The 11,925-nt window shown below is 43.9% G+C and overlaps 1 protein-coding gene across 6 annotated transcripts in view; it reads right to left on the bottom strand.

Moving 5' to 3' along the window:
* Positions 1-2,438: 2,438 nt before the first annotated feature.
* The window catches only part of SLC5A9 (solute carrier family 5 member 9), a 69,825-nt gene continuing 60,338 nt past the window's right edge, over positions 2,439-11,925 (bottom strand). For all 6 annotated transcript variants that reach the window (XM_061630452.1, XM_061630449.1, XM_061630446.1 and 3 more), the window contains one exon: positions 2,439-2,833. In XM_061630452.1, coding sequence (XP_061486436.1) covers positions 2,625-2,833 — 209 coding nt within the window. In that variant the 3' untranslated portion in view covers positions 2,439-2,624. The remainder of the gene's footprint in view (positions 2,834-11,925) is intronic.

Below are 11,925 nucleotides of genomic sequence, written 5' to 3'. Positions count from 1 at the left end.
GGGAGGGAAAAGGGAAGGGGGAGGGGAGGGAGGGAGAGACGAAGGAGGGGAGGGCAGGTTTGATCATTTGCATGCTTATTGAGTTCAATGGGATTTACTCCCTTGCAATCATGCTTAGGATAGGTAAAAATGACCATGGAGGAGGGCGGAGGGGAGGGGAAGGAGGGGATTGGTAGGGGATGGGGGAGGGGAAGGGAGGGGTGAAGGAAGGGGGAGGAAAGGGGAAGAGAGAGGGGATAGGATGAAGGAGGAGGGGAGGGCAGGTTTGATCATTTGCATGCTTTTTGAGTTCAGTAGGATTTACTCCTGTGCAATCATGCTTAGGATAGGTGAAACTGACCTGGGGGAGGGGCAGGGAGGGGAGGAGGAGGGCAGGAATGGGAGGGGGAGGGGAGGAGATTGAGTGGGTGGGCACTGGGCAGAAGGGAAGTCCTTTCCTTTCCAAAAGGAAAACATTGTGTACAGTATCATTTTTTTCAGGGTTTCCCCCACCTTTTTATTCTACAGCAGGAACATGTAGCCTCCCACCCAAATTTAAACCAAAGCTGTCCCTGGCCACATCCACACCAGACTTTTATTTCCCTTTAGATGGTCATGGTTTCTCCCAAAGAATCCTGGGAGGTGTAGTTAGTGATGAGTGCTAAGTTGCTAGGAGACACTCTAGTCCCCCTCACAGAGCTACAATCAGAGTGGCTGACTGTTGAACCACTCTGGCCACTGGAGCTCTGTCAGAGGAATAAGAGTCTCCTCTCAGTACCCATCACAAATTACACTTCCCAGGATTCTTTGGAGGAAGCCATTACTGTCTAAAGTGAAATAAAGATCTGGTGTGGGTGTGGTCCCCTGATTAGCCAAGCCAAGCAGCTGTGAGTCTGGCTTTTAGAACACTGACAGTTGGTTCTTACTGAGCATGCCTGACACTATATTGAGTTCCAGCCAAAATTTCTTAAATTAATTAAAACTCAGCCAGGCATTTTTTCAACTTTTAAACTGTGGAGGATGAAGGTCAGAGTATGGGGCAAGGTCAGTAATAGGATTACAGGTACTCTGTGAACATGTCTGATTTGTAATTAATTTCAACAGATTATGAAAACTCTGACAGAAAAAAGTCCAGAAGGGATGTTTTCTCTCTCTCTCTTCTTATACTTTGAACTCTCAATTCTCTCTGACTGTTTTGTGTATCACCATGAAAATTTAGAGGGTTGTTAAGCAAGCGTTTCTGAGTTCAGGACTATAAATTTTGTAAGGTTTTGTTTTGAAATGAGCTTATGAGAAGCATCAGAATGGCAAGGGGAGTATTTTCAATTTAACATTGCAGAATGTGAAAAACCCATGCTGACTATAGCATACAGCCACTCTTGTGACTGTAGAATGAATTCTACAGTACTGACAACTCATTTCTTGAGATGTGTTAGCCTGGAAAATTCATCCACACATGCCTGTGCATGATACGAGGCTGCACATAGGATCACTAACAGAGTTCTACCCTGTTGAACTGATGTCTGGTGCTGTCATCTCTGATGGTGTCTGTCAGCTATTGGGAATAGAATGGAAGTCTAGATTCTGTATTTCATTGTTTCCAATGACTATTCACCAACTTCCCATCAACTTCTCAGCATGATGGATACAACATATCCTAACCAGTATTCTGAATTAAGCATGTGGGCATTTCTGTAAGGATTCATAGCTACATAATGCACAGGCACCTGCAGAATGAATGCCATGAATTTAAACTTGCTATTGTCTGCCTTTTGTGATGAGCGTTTGCCTTCAGATAGAAACACAGAACGCTGCCTTATACCGAGTCAGATCATTGGTCCATCGAGCTCCGCATTGTCTACACTGACTGGCAGTAGCTCTCCAGGATTTCAGGCAGGGTTCTGTCCTAGTCCTACCCAGAGATGCCGGGGATTGAAGCTGGATCTTACAAAGCAGATGATCTACCACTGAGCTATGCCCCTACCCCAGGTAAGTGCCATTCACAAAGTAAGAATGACTGAAAGCTAAATTAAGTGCATCTCTTGTTTTAAAAGTCACCTTGTAGTTCATGCATTTTTTGTTTCTTTTGGAATATTATGTTAGCTTGTTGTAGCACTAAAGTCCAGTGACACCTTAGAGATGAACAAAGTTATTGTGGTATAAGCTTTTGTGGAATTAAACCCAGTTCCAATCCAAAAAATGTTATGCCACAATACAGTACATTCTTCAGTCTTTGCTCTCTGGTAGGATACTACATTCTTTCTTTTCTTTCTTTTTTGGAGGCTTTCAGGTCTTTGTGAGGTTTTATTACTGTAAAACTACTAGTTACTTAGGTTTTGCCTTTATCATGCTTTTTTCATTTCCAGAAGCATGGAGCTTTGGAGGAAAGTAACAAAAACTAAAAGAAATACTTTGAGACCACTTGTGGTGTGTAAATCACTTTATCTTGTTTGTCTTCACAACAACCCGATGAGGTAGGTCAAGATTTGACTGATAGGGAGGGAGATTGAGAGATGGGGACCTGCTGAAAGCCACGCTGTGGGTCCATAGCTGAATGATCTGGAACTTGTTTCCCCGTTAATGCCTGTTTGTGTTCTAACTGAGGTGAAGCAATCAATCTATCTGAGTTTCTCCCAAGCTTGGGTTCATCCAAAGTATCCCCATAAGAAGATGTTAATAGCCAAGAGAACTACAGCATTGACATTGCAGACAGCTTTCCACACTGGCTCTTCCTTGATGCTGGTGAGCTTCTTTTCAAGGGCTGCTGCATCCTCTCTGGTTAAAGTTGGCTTGGGGTCAATGGAAATCCCACAGAACCAGAAATATACTTTCTTCCAGCAAGGATGCTTCACATCTGTAGGGGAAAATGAGGAAAATGAACTATTCTGTTTTGGGTATTTGTATGAACTGCTAATATGTATGGTGTTTAACAGTATAAGTAGGATGACATAGGTCCCCATACTGAGAAGCTTACCTTCCAAATTTTATGGCACAGGGAGGGGAAGTATGGGAGACTCAAGACAACTTTGAATGGATGTGAGCAGTTGCAAGTAGATTTACTTGGACATCATGGACCAAGCTTGCTTCCCAAAACTGAGGCAATCAAAACTAGGAACCACTGAAAAGACTTACCCATGTTGCTTTTGTTTGAGCAACGTGAAGCTCATGGTTGGCAGAGGTGGGTAGGCCTTGTGGTTCAAGTACTGTCGGAACCTGCGGCCCTTTATATATTGCTTGACTACAACTCCCATCTTTTTTGACCATTGACCATGCTGGCCGTGGCTGATGAGAGTTGGAGTTGAACGACATCTGGAGGGCCACATGTTCCCTACCCCTGACATACTGCAACTGTGCTGGTTGCTGGGGTCTAGAGACCCTTGCACCACTGGTCAATCTACTACAGATGCAGTTTGGTGTTATGGATCCCTCAGACTCCAGTATTGGCTCCCTCTTCTAGACTATACAGGCTGACTATTGAGGCCACCAGGCAGTAGCAGATAAGTCCCATGAGCACATCAGAATGAGTGGAAGCCCACACTGCTGCATCTTTACCTTGGATGAGCTTATTAGTGAGCAGAGGTAGAGCCCAAGCTGTTGAATGCCTAGCTGGAAAGTACAGAGGCTCTTGTTTCCTTGCCCTTTAGCTTTCCTTCTGTGAAGTCCCTCCAGCAAATGAGAGCAGCTGGTTAACATAATCCAATTTACATCTTGGTAAGTCTTTGCAGGTTTTCACTCCATAAGTTGCCATGCTAGCTTTTTTTGCTGCCAGTGTGTGTGTATAGCATTGTTTGTACATCTGTCTCTCTCTCGGCTTCTGTGCCCTTAATAACATCAGCCTGTCAAAGAAAGCTTCACTTCACCTGTTGAACTTTTGCTTTTCTCTAGAGCAACCAGTTGCAAAAGAGAAGAAAGCCCATGTAAGAGCTGTTTAGAAGGAATTGCATCTCATGCAGCTTTTCTCACGCCTTGCTTAACAAGCTAGACCTGCCAAAGTTCTCTCTTTTATATAGTGAATAATGGTGCTGGGGCTCTGTTCACTCTTGCATCTGGTTGCACCCAGATTTACAGGCCCAACAGCCCAGCCCCTCAAAAGGTTGTCAACCAATTGGGGGGGGGGAATTACCCAAAGAGGGAGAGAGTTAACTTTTTATTTGATGGTGTGGTCTGTTCCAAGAAGATGCACTCTGACCTTTGACAGCCATTCTATTCTTGTGATTGTAATTTGTTTTAAATTGTTTTTAATGTTGTGATCTGTCTTGGAACTTTAAGGTGAAGGGCAGGTAAATCTTCCTCCTTCTCTATTTCTGCTCTCTGCCTCTTCTGTGACACTCCTAGCATGTTCTGGCACCAGTTCTCAGTTACTATATTTATTGATTTATTATGAGAAAGCTTCATCATGCATAAAACCCACTGGAATTGTTTTTTTTTAGCTGTCAGCTTTGCATGCTTACCACTTTGCATGCTTGTATGGTGGCCCTGTGCTTTCAAAAAACAACATGAGCATATTTAACTCTTCCCACTATAAAGAGGGAGTCATAAAAACATTTCAACCATTAAATATGGAGCTGTTAAAAGAACAGATCCATGTCCATCTGGTCTGTGGCAGCCTTTGTTCATCTAGTGCCCTCCATATGTTTCAGACTACAACTCCCCCCCCCCAGTCAGCAAAGGCCACCTTAGAATGACACTAAAGAAAAGATGGGGACCTATGGCCCTCCAGATGGGCTACAGCTCCCATCATGCTATGTCCATGAAAATAGTGTCACCTCTATTAAAGCCTCTATTGAATGTGCCTTTCTCACTTATTTTTCCAAGCATAACCCACTGAGAAGCTAAAATCGCATAAAGCATAAAATGGCACATACACACAACCCAAAAGCCTCATTATGTTTTTGTGTGAAGGTTGTTACATTTCTTTCACTGTCAGTGCTAATAACCTCATCTTCAAGATAGCTATTTATAAACAGATGCAAGGACAGATGAGTTTGGCTCATATGCAAAGGTGACAAATAATTAACGACAGGTTGAACAGCTGTTTTGAATGTGAATCAAACCACCTAAAAAGTTCGGTTTCCTCTCCTCACCTTTTGGTTGTTTCCAGAGCTGGTTCCTGCAGAACTCTCCAAAATAAGGAATTTCCAAGAATAAGAATTCTCCTCCCACTCCCCCTGGATTTCCTGTCTCATTTTTTCTGAGTCCAAAAGTTCAGGATTAAAACATACACTAGCATAGCATAGCTCTTATTCCCTAGACACTGTCTTGATTGGTTGTTCTTGATCTGTTGTCACACAGAGGAGGGCCAGGATCTCTTCTCGATTGTCCCAGAGTGCAGGACATAGAATAATGGCCTCAAGTTATAGGAAGCCAATTTCAACTGAACATCAGGAAAAATATCCTAACTGTTTGAGTGGAATGACAATGGAACCAATTACCTAGGGAGCTGGTGGGCTGTCCAACATTGGAGGCATACAAAAGGTAGCTGGACAGCCACCTGTTCCGTATGCTTTACTTTGGATTCCTGCATTGAGCAAGGGGTTGGACTTGATGGCCTTATAAGCCACTTCCAACTCTATGATTCTATGATACAAAAGCAGGGGTGGGAAATATGTGGCCTTCCAGATGTTGCTGGACTACAGCTCCTATCATCCCTCGCCATTGGCCATGCTGTCTGGAGCTGATGGGAGCTAGAGTCCAACAACATTTGCAGGACCACAGGTTCCCCATCCCTGCACAGAGTATGAAGCAAATCCAACAGCTACAAGCAAAGGGTGGGAATTCAGCAAAATGAGAACACCCAAGGATAGGGGGGGTTGTAAACATCTTTGCTTCCCTATGTTTCTTGTGTCTGCCACCAGGAACCAGAAGCTTCAAGGCAGAAGCCCGGATAAAGAAGTCCTGCCCTGTACTGGGCTAACATTTTGGTGCCCTGGCATCCATCTCCAGATTGGGACACAGCTCCCCCCATCTTCCCCATGGCTCTGTTCTGGGGGGCATCAGCCTAACTTGCCCTGGGTTGACCTGGGGGACATCTACACTGCCCTGGATCTGGTCCCAAATAAGTTATGGGGTGAGGCTAATGTTTAATTAGGGTTTTAATCCCTAATTAAACTCACAGCCAAGAGAGGGGTGGGAGAAGGAGATCTTGCATGTCCCCCCCTTCCCAACTGAGACAAAGGTCAATTCTGGCAGGTGCTGTGATGTCTCCCCCTCTCAGCAGAGGCATTGATCCAGGGAGAAGGCATTGCAGCACCCTGCAAAACTGACCCCTGGGCTGAACAGCTATTGAGAGGAGGGGCAATCCTGCACAGGTGATGCTCAGCAAGTGACTTTCCTTTAGAAAAGCCACTTGCAGAGCATCACTCGCACCCTGCAAAATCACTGGGGGATCAATCCTGGGAGGGGGGGAGGCATCAGGCAGGCAGGAAGCTTGGCCTACTTTCTCCCAGAAGACGCAGCCAGCAATCTGAAGTAGGTCGTGGCCTTTTAGCAAGGTTTTTACATCCTTCCTGGCTCTCCTTCTTGCCTGATGCCCTGGATTGCTCTAGGTTATCCAACCCAAACTGTAGTGATCTGTGGCTGTCTGAACCAGACTTGTCCAACACCCAAGTTATTCAGAATAGGCCAGATTTGGCTCGGGACCCAGCCAAATCCAGTGCACAGTCCTAGCATGTCCTCTGAGAACTGCTGTGGTCCAGAGATTCAGAAGCAGAGTGGTAGATGGTGAAGGGAGAGATTCTATGTTTGCCATCAAGGGATGACTGTTTCTATCTGTCTTGCCCCAAGTAGCAGCTGGCAGGGTGACACAGGCAGGGCAGCATTGCTTACCTGCCTTCCTAATGCCAAGAGTTGCTGCCGATGTCTTGAAAAGGAGATGGCCATGGCGCAGGGTGCTCAATGTGGTGTGGACGCTGCAACAGGAGTGTCAGATTGACACTTCCACTGCACCTACACTACACTGAGCTCCCCACACCATGCTCCTCTTCCTCCTGTACCTCTCAGGAACCAGCCATGATGTTTGACATTGGGAAGGCTAGTGAACAACAACACCTTGCCGGTGACACTCTGCAAACCGCTAAGGCTTGCCCCGTCCTCCAGCCCTCAGAGCCTTCATACAGGAACTGTTTCTGGAAGAATTCTGAGGGAACTTTTTGGGCTTTTGGATTGAGGCATAAAAGATGGGGGAGGGGTGCTAGGTACTAATGTCACCAACTTTGGGGCTACTTTTGGATGTGATTAGATGTTTTTACTTTTAACTATTGGTGAGTTTTATGCTCCTTTAAATTTTGATGTATGTTAAATTAACTGTTAATTGTTGATCTATTTATTTAGATGCTGTGATTTTATTTGTAAAAAAACCCCCAACATGTTTCAGCCTGCATACACTCTAGGCCTTCATCAGGGGCTTCTAGGACCCTAAAGAAGAGAATAGAAGTACATCTAGGAGAGCCTTTTACCAGCTTTGGCTGGTAAGATAGCTGTGGCCGTTTCTGGACCAGGATAGTCTGACCACTGTTGTCCATGCACTGGTAACCTCCAGGCTGGATTGCTGTAATGTGCTCTATGTGGGGCTGCCCTTGAGGTTGGTCCAGAAGCTGCAGCTGGAGTAAAATGTGGCAGCATAACTTCTCACTGGGGCAGGGTATCACCAATATGGGACCCTGCTGCTTAAATAATTGCCCATTAGCTACTAGGCCAAGTTCAAGGTTCTGGTTTTGGTGTACAAAGCTCTACACAGTTTGGGACCTAAAATATTGTCTTACTCCTCATATACCCAGGCACCCACTGAAGACCTTCCTCTTTCAACAAGCCTTTTAAGTAGAGACCTGCTAGTGGAAACTCGTTGCACAACAGATTGCCCACTTTATCGTGCAACAAAGTTATCAGCAACCTGTTTATGCATTCACTTGCACGACGTTTGCCAGAAGAACAAATATACGACTAAGTGACTTTAATTTAGTGCCACATTGGACACATCCCCCATACATTTAAAGCACATGGATTCCTCTAAAATAAATCCTGGGAACTATAATTTACCCTTCACAGAGCTATAATTCCCAGCACCCTTAAACTACAGTTCCCCACATTCTTTGGGGAAAACCATGTGCTTTAAATGTGCATTAAATGCATGGTGTGGATATGACCAAACTAATTTACTATGGCATAAGCTTTCGTGGACTGCAGTCCACTTCATCAAATGAATCTGATGAAGTGGTGGATCTGAGAGATCCACAGTCCGGAAAAGCTTATGTCATAATAAATTAGTTTTTATGGTGCTTTGTTTGTTTTTTCATTATATGTGTGGATTAGGGTGAGAGACAGGGAGAATGTATTAAATCCTAGAGCAATATTTGTGGCATCTCTTCACTGAGCTGACTTCATTCTGTATGAAAATGGCTAAAACATTTTATGTAGGATCTTTTTGTGATAATGAATGCTGATTATTCCAGCTAAGCATAATACTTTACACCTAGCTCACTTTCAAGTTCCAACCACTGGGTTTTCTTTTGCCTCACTGAAATTACTGCCAGAAGATAAAATTACAAGGCTGTGAACTTGTAAAAGAGGAAAATGCAATTAATCTTTCTAATCTTTGGCTTCACTAATTTTAATGGAGAAATATTATACTTCAAAAGAAATTGTTTCAAAATAGGCCTCTTAAGAGAACAGCAGCTATTTTGGAAAACTTATATAATGTAACTTATTGTATGCTGCACTGTTCAGAATATATTTGCAAAATCTGGCCCTTTTTGCAAGAAGGAAGCAGAATGATATAATGCTTATGAATTCAGTTAACCTCTAGGAACATTTACTTCTACCCCAAGCTTCTGGTGGTTTGTGCAGTGTTGATGGTTTTGAATGGGGATGAAAGTAGAAGTGACAACTGTTCTTTATCTTTACATTAACACTCCTTTCTATTTATAAACTCCCTACATTCCCTAGCTTTAATTTTTCCTTTTTTCTTCTGTTTCCAATCACTTCTGAAGTGTGTCCACTCATACTATCCTAAATCACTTCATAGTTCCTGCCAAAATTCTTAGACAAAAAAAGCAACTTCTTATACCAGAATAGTAGCTAGTTAATAAATTGGCATACTTTTAATATCTTGTTGAATGACTTCTACCTTCTCAAACTGATTGTTTATTTCTTGATAGGACTATTTGACAATTGTGATTTCTGTTTGTCACCTTGCATGGTTAACAAAAATCCCACTCCATTTTTCCAGTTTGCAACTGCTTTGAATATTTGTTTCAAGAAATTAGATACTGTGTATGACAAACTCAAACATGCATATCGTTGCTTGAGAGATTATATATACATACTACATTTTCTTCTTCCCTACAATTTATGTCTCACTTCACCCTGCCAGGGGTCTAATGCAATTTACAGGGGTGACAACATACAAAATTATTATAAAATAAAAAAGGCATAAAACTAAAATCACCCAACAACCTAAAATAACCACCCCACCCACACAAGAACGAACACAAAAAATAAACTACCAAAATCTAGACCATTCAAATGTTCATGAGAATAAAAATGTCTTTCCCTGGCACCAGGAGGATGACAAAGGGCTCATCCAAACGACTATATAATCTGGAATGTAATTGCTTTGTGTAGTGTTTAATTGGCCATGGTCTATATGACGTTGCAAGCTGTTGCGGATTTTTGTTCTCACAAATCCGCATTAGTGATTCCTGGAAAAAGCTGATATGACTTCCTAAAGCAGAAATCAATCACATTGCCTCATGGAGCTCAGACGCAATGTCGCGGAGTTTACCTTGATAGGCGTTCTGGGCCGGTCCATGGGCATTTCCCCATTATATTCTGAGCCCCTTCTCTCCTTCCCAGCCAATAGCGCATTCAGAGAACTGCACATGTGTGTGGGGAAAGCAGCAGAGCTCGTATGGACCGATTGCGAGGGGCTCTGCTGGAATTTGGCAGTGCAAAGGCTTGGAGAGCAGCCCCATGCTGACTCCTATTCAGCAGGCCAGTTCTCTGCAAGCTTTGGAAGTTTTACTCAGCCATGCACTCAATGGAATTCTACCCCACCCCTACAACGGTGGGGCTCCTGTCCACCCCCCACACACACACACACGGGAAAGGGGGGAAAGGGCAAGCCCTGTGGGAGAGCAACTTTCATTGTGTCAGCAAACAATTCTCTGGCATTTATTCCCCCTATTGAGGTGAGGAGTTATTGGATGGCTTGTGTGACTTCAAGGGAGTGGGAGGTGGGGAGGAGCTGCCGAACGCAGGTGGATGCACAGATCCACTGCCCTCATCACTGCCGCTTGGGATTTCTCCTTTCCTTCCTTAAAAAAAATAAATTGCCCCCAAATGAAAGAAAGAATAACTTGATCTCCCAGGAAGATGCACTCCGGGAGCGGGGGAGGGGGAGAAAGCATACATGGAAAGGGGAGTGAAAAAAGTGTTTTGAGGGCATGTTGCTTGAGATGGCAGCTGCCCACCCGGGAAGGAGTTTGGTTAAGAAAAGGAGTGTGTGTGTTTGTGTGTGTGTGTACAGAGTAAATTCAAAATATTGCGCTCTTCCGCCCAGTCTCCCAAAGCGCATGTGCGTTGAAATGCAGATTTATTCTGTTTGAGGCAATGGGGAGGGCTAGCACACGTCATTTTTTGAGGACCAATTGGCTCATACGGGCGGAGTTACAGGTGGAGCACTGTGAAAAACTGAAATGAATGGTATTTCACATCTGAGCACGAAAACAGTGCATTTGTTGATATTGAACACTGCGAACAAAAGCTGGGGTGGGGACTCTCCGATGACAAAGCGAATATGGAAAATGTGGATTATCGAGGTACGTTTGGATGGGGCCAAAGTTGGTGCCAGGCAAGTGTCCCTGGAGAGAGCATCCCATAATCAGGGAACCACCAGAGAACAGGCCTATTCTCTGATATCAGAATATCAAATGGTACTACACTGGGCATAAACTCTGTAAGCTATGGTCCAAGGAGAACAATACATGAATAGGGTGAGAAATTCACTCATTCATTTCTGCTGTAAGTATAAAGGGCTGCTGGGATAGGTGGCTGGGGGAAAAAACTGCAGATGGGCATTTTCTGTTTTGAGAAATGCTGGATTCAAAGCAAGTGCTCTTTCACTCCTCTCACCCATGATGATCAGTGTTCTTGCTGCTAGTTTAGTGTAGAAATGGGAATCCTTGAGTGCAGCAACAGACATGTAGTCTTTCGCTGTGGTCAAGTTATGTCCCTGAGAACTTTCACTTATCTGATCAAAATATTATTTTTGCTTCTTACAAAATGTATCTTAATGAGCTGGCATCTTCCAAATTCATCACAATATATGGGGCCACAGGTGTCAGTTCTTGTCCAAGTTCGTATCAGCTGTGTTACTGCAGTTCCAAACTTCCAAGAGAACATCAAGTACAAAATGAGAGTCAGATAATACCCACAACAAGAGGATAATTTGACCACTTCTGCAAAAACCTGTCCTAGACCCACTGGTTTGTGACAACTACTGCCGTGTTGCAATTATCCCCTTTCTGGGAAAGGTGATTGAAAAGGTTGTGGCGCAACAGTTCAACTGGATGAAACCAATTATCTTGACCCATGCCAATTGGGGTTCAGAGACTGGTTATGGGACTGAATCATTCTGGTTATGAGACTGAATCGACCTTAGTCACCTGGATGGATGACCTTTACTGAGAGAAGGGCAGAGGGAATGTGATCCTGTTAATTCTTACTTGATATCTCAGTAGCTTTTGGTACCATTGACCATGGAATCCTCCAGAACTGGCTCTGTTTTACAGTGCTGCTGGTTGTATCTTCAGGGTCAGTTTCAGGTAACTGGGTAATAACCTCTGTCAGCCCCATGGCAGTTGTGCTGTTGGGTGATGTAGGTACCACCCTGCCCCAATGCTATTTAATATCTATATGAAGCCTTTGGGGTGAGGTGTCATCAGTACTCTG

Source organism: Rhineura floridana, chromosome 6, assembly GCF_030035675.1.
Source record: "Rhineura floridana isolate rRhiFlo1 chromosome 6, rRhiFlo1.hap2, whole genome shotgun sequence".
In the NCBI taxonomy this organism is placed as follows: domain Eukaryota; kingdom Metazoa; phylum Chordata; class Lepidosauria; order Squamata; family Rhineuridae; genus Rhineura; species Rhineura floridana.
Note: the sequence above shows the minus strand (reverse complement) of the source record. Positions and strands in the feature narration are given on the sequence as shown.